The sequence below is a fragment of the Labrus mixtus genome, chromosome 15 (assembly GCF_963584025.1).
Source record: "Labrus mixtus chromosome 15, fLabMix1.1, whole genome shotgun sequence".
NCBI lineage: Eukaryota > Metazoa > Chordata > Actinopteri > Labriformes > Labridae > Labrus > Labrus mixtus.
In genome coordinates, this window is record NC_083626.1 from 1,854,748 (window position 1) to 1,858,895 (window position 4,148).

The window sequence follows — 4,148 nt, forward strand, 5'->3', positions numbered from 1 at the left end:
AACACATTTCATCATATTTCCCAAACACAGATAGATAGATAGATAGATAGATAGATAGATAGATAGATAGATAGATAGATAGATAGATAGATAGATAGATAGATATCTTTAAATGATACTCTCCTCTTTGGCCCCTCTTTAAGCCTTTGGTGGGTTTTGGCTGTCAGATGACGCCAGTGTTGCTCATTTGAGCGCAAGAGACAGGCGGGACTTTTGTGGCATTGAGATGTTAAGTGGGAGCCTCTATATAAATCCACTCAAGGACATTCCTCCATTCGTGTGCCTGAGAGAGAAAGTGATTAACGTCAGGGAAGCTAGAAAAACAACAGGATGGTGGCGACGACAGACTGCGAAGAAAAGTCCAAAACCATATCTGGAAACAAGGTGTGTTGACTAATTATTTCAAAGAAACCGTAACTGGAAGCACACAATTAAAACCTGAATAACTGCAGTGTTTTATGAAATATTAATTTGTATGTTTTTTTTTTTTATAGGTATCCAAACCTGTGATGGAGAAGAAACGACGAGCGCGCATAAACAAATGCTTGGACCAGTTAAAAACTCTTCTGGAAAGCTACTACAGCAGCAGTGTAAGTTATCTATTATCAAACTGTTGCAATGATTTTTGAGTTAGTAATTATTTGTCAAGATTGTTTCAACAATAAATATATAGTAAATAAAATTCTCCTTACACAGATTCGAAAGCGCAAACTGGAAAAGGCTGACATCCTGGAGCTCACTGTGAAACATCTCAGGAACCTGCAGAAGATTCAGAGCTGTAAGATATAACCTCACACATTCAATTAATATCAAATACTCAAGAACTCTGTTGACTTAAGATCATTTTGACTATGGCTCAGACTATAAGCTTTATTGTGTCTTACCTAAATGTCTCTGTTTGGCTTTCAGGCACTGCCTCCGCTTCCGAGTTTTCAGATTACCAAGCGGGATTCCGTAGTTGCATGGCAAACGTCAACCAATATCTGATGATGGCAGACAATTTAAACGGGAACGACCGCTGGATGTTATCGCAGCTTTCCAGTAAAGTGTGCCACTCCAGGGTGCGTGAGGAAACATTCAGCACCATGGACAGTGGCCCGGGCCAGGGGGGGGCACCAGAAGAGGCGCGGAGGTATCTTCCATCTGCAGCTAGACCTAAGGACAGAAAAATGGTCCCATGTAAAGCTCTGAAACACCACATAGCGAGCACGACTCCACGTTTACCAAGTAAAGACGCACAGCAGCCACCTGTTACCAAACAGGCTGTCTGTGTGACGGCTCCCTCACAAAATACTCACGAAAAGAAGCTGCACTCCACGTGTCACATGAATGAAGCTGCAAAAACTGAGAAAAACGTCTGGCGGCCTTGGTAGAACTGATGAAAAAACTCTATATAGATATTATAGTTAAATTTAATGTTTACAACTGCACTGTATAGATTTCTACAAAAAGTGTTTTTTTTTCTAGCCTATATATTGTATATGTTTTTATTTTTCTTAATAAAATAAGCAAAAAGAGAAAACGTGTTGTTGTGCTTGTGAAAACTTGGTAAAGACTTTTTCCTTTTCGTTAAAATGGAGTCAGACATGCTGATATTAGCATGTATTGACTGATGTCGTTATTATTTAAAGAGACAAATGGTCAGAAAGGACATCTTTGAGCGATGCATTGATTATTTGTTTCATAGGCTTTGAAACGGTCGTCAAGAGCTAAATTGATCAAGGTCCATCCAAAATAAACTGGCCTTACAAGCTATAAAGGACAGGGGCCTTTTTTCTATTGTGTAACAACAAATGTAAGGAATCAGAAGTAGGTTATGCGTAGGCCTAATGGCATTAAACGTGAGATATCCATTAGGCTATGGACACTGAGGTCGTGCTTTTGCAGTAGCCACTAGCCTACATAGACTTAATTCACAATTTAATATTGTCGAGTAAGACACATACGATCCAAGAGAGTGGGCCTTGACTGTCTCCTCCATTCTTCTCTGGTTTCACGCATAAGTACCGAAACAGTGGCGGGTAAATCAGATGCTTGTCGGACAGCACAACAATTTTCTGCTATAAACTGCTAATTTCACGCCATGCTGTCTTTTTGGATTGAAATAGAAATTCCGCATAATGAAACATATTGTAGAAACAACTCCACCTCACAATAATGCTAAAAGACGTTTCTTTAGCCTACACTCTGACAAATGTAAACTCTTTCTTACGTCTAAGTCTATTTAGCTCTCATTGGAGTTCGAGTTATAATTTGTACAAGTAAAGCCCACATTTAAATTCTTATTTAATTCAAATAAAATCTCTCATTCATCTTTTTTTCTGGAAGTTAAAGAAGCAACACAGATTACCGCAGTAAAATGATAATAATTAACTATTTTGCAAACCCGAATCTGAACCAACAAATGATGAAAATTAAGTTTGAATACAAATTGGGGAAACTGATTTAAAACAAATGCCGTGTGAACAGTAGTGTTAGTTACTGTACTCACGTAGAATCTGAACATCTTAATTTATTACACTGAATAGGCTTATTGCACTACAGTGATTGGAATAATAAAAGCCATGTGAGCAACACAGCAAACCAGTCAACAAATCAGCTCCTTTTACGGCGCCCTATAGCTTTCTTCCGCTGCTGTGGCAGGGATGTCATAAAGTGTCTGTCCATCCTGAAGGAGCAGCGATGGAGAGGATGGCACCTACAGCGAGGAGAATCGCAGAAACGCCCATAGCCCTTTCAGATGGTTCCTGTTGAAAAGACGCTGCTCCTGAGCCCTCCATACTGTCTCGTTCAAGTACTTTCCCCCTTAAATGACAGCTAAACTCACGGCTTCAAGCCTTATATGGCAAGTGTTTGTTCTATCCGGTTTTTTTTTGCTGGGACTGGTCAGCTCTCAAAATCCGTCAGTAAATCTTCTTAATGCTCCCTTTGCCGCAAAGTCAAAGCTGCTCTTTTGATGAGACGAACAGAGGCCCAGAGCACAAGAAAAGTTTGTTTTATACAAGAAAAGAGCTGCCGCGTGACTTCCACACTGAATGCCCTTAAACTTTTTCTAAGAATTTCTATGAACTCTTCGCAGCATTGTTTAAGTGAGCTAGTTTGGTTTGCCACTATAATAGAAACGCACATTAGAGCTGAGAAGCGGAGGAGGGAGAGGAGAAGTCATTAGCATTAGACTGGGTCCAGTCATGCGCTCTTAAAAGAGCAGACGATGGTGAAGAGCGCTTCAGACCTGCGCTCTCTGCATCTCGTTGTACTGCTAAATGTGCTCAATACGCACTGGAAAAAAACAGAGCAAAAAATGGGACACAGGGACGAAGTGATTTGTGCAATTACACCATAGCTTACAGTCTGTGACTCACCCAGAGAATTAAGCGTGAACCGTTTACAATGGGACTGGCCTTTTGATTGCAGACTTTTTCTACACCTGCAGCACACCGTTGAATTACCCTTTGGCACGTGGAAGCATCCATGTCCAAGCGCTCTCTTGGGGGTGACCTCTCCATAAAGATCAACTATTTCTGCAAAACAAACTCTGCTGACGTGAGCAGCACCAGACGACCAAAGTGCTTCTTAAATTCCTAAAATCATGCCCGCACTGCATTATAGGTCTAAACTGAGATTTACTGAAATGATCCGTATAGGCGAAGCCGCTATTAGGCTATTGAATATTATTGCCTTGTGCTCAATGTGCTGATGAAAGATGGGCATTAATGGGGTTTGAGAAATGGTTTTTGTTACCATGACAAAATGTAGTTTAATGAAAATGTAAGTAGCCTATGTTTTTTTTTTTTTTTTTTTAGAAGAATTAGCCACTTGATTAGGGAAGAGCAGGCTTTCCTTGTCAGATATCTGGAACAGACAAATTGTAAGGAAACAAAGTCGATTGTTTCCAGCTCTTACCATCAGAGGAATTTGTTCTTCTCCCCTCTGGTTGGAGGTACAGGCTGAGGGCTAAAGCCAACAGATACACATTTTCACATGTTCCTCGTGCAATTAATGCTCTTAATCTTCTTTGAATCCTTGACTGCACTTTCAATCAGAGCTATAGCACTTTATATTTATTTATACCATTCGAGTGAAAATTTTAACGAACAGTGACATTTTTTACATTTCGTGGTTGTATTACATCAGGTTGTGTTCCACTG

At 40.1% G+C, this 4,148-nt stretch overlaps 1 protein-coding gene across 1 annotated transcript; it reads left to right on the forward strand.

Moving 5' to 3' along the window:
• Nucleotides 1-299: 299 nt before the first annotated feature.
• Nucleotides 300-1,538, forward strand: her3 (hairy-related 3). The gene is made up of 4 exons (XM_061058282.1): nucleotides 300-384; nucleotides 495-590; nucleotides 697-778; nucleotides 910-1,538. The coding sequence occupies exons 1-4, from the start codon at nucleotides 331-333 to the stop codon at nucleotides 1,371-1,373; spliced, it is 696 nt and encodes a 231-aa protein (XP_060914265.1). The 5' UTR covers nucleotides 300-330; the 3' UTR covers nucleotides 1,374-1,538.
• The last annotated feature ends 2,610 nt before the right edge of the window (nucleotides 1,539-4,148 follow it).

Bases quoted from the DNA above. Each gene is read 5' to 3' on its own strand.
- her3 (XM_061058282.1), top strand. From the start codon at position 331: ATGGTGGCGACGACAGACTGCGAAGAAAAGTCCAAAACCATATCTGGA. The intron at 591-696 runs GTAAGTTATCTA...CTCCTTACACAG, and splicing joins AAAGCTACTACAGCAGCAGT to ATTCGAAAGCGCAAACTGGA. The intron at 779-909 runs GTAAGATATAAC...TTTGGCTTTCAG, and splicing joins CCTGCAGAAGATTCAGAGCT to GCACTGCCTCCGCTTCCGAG.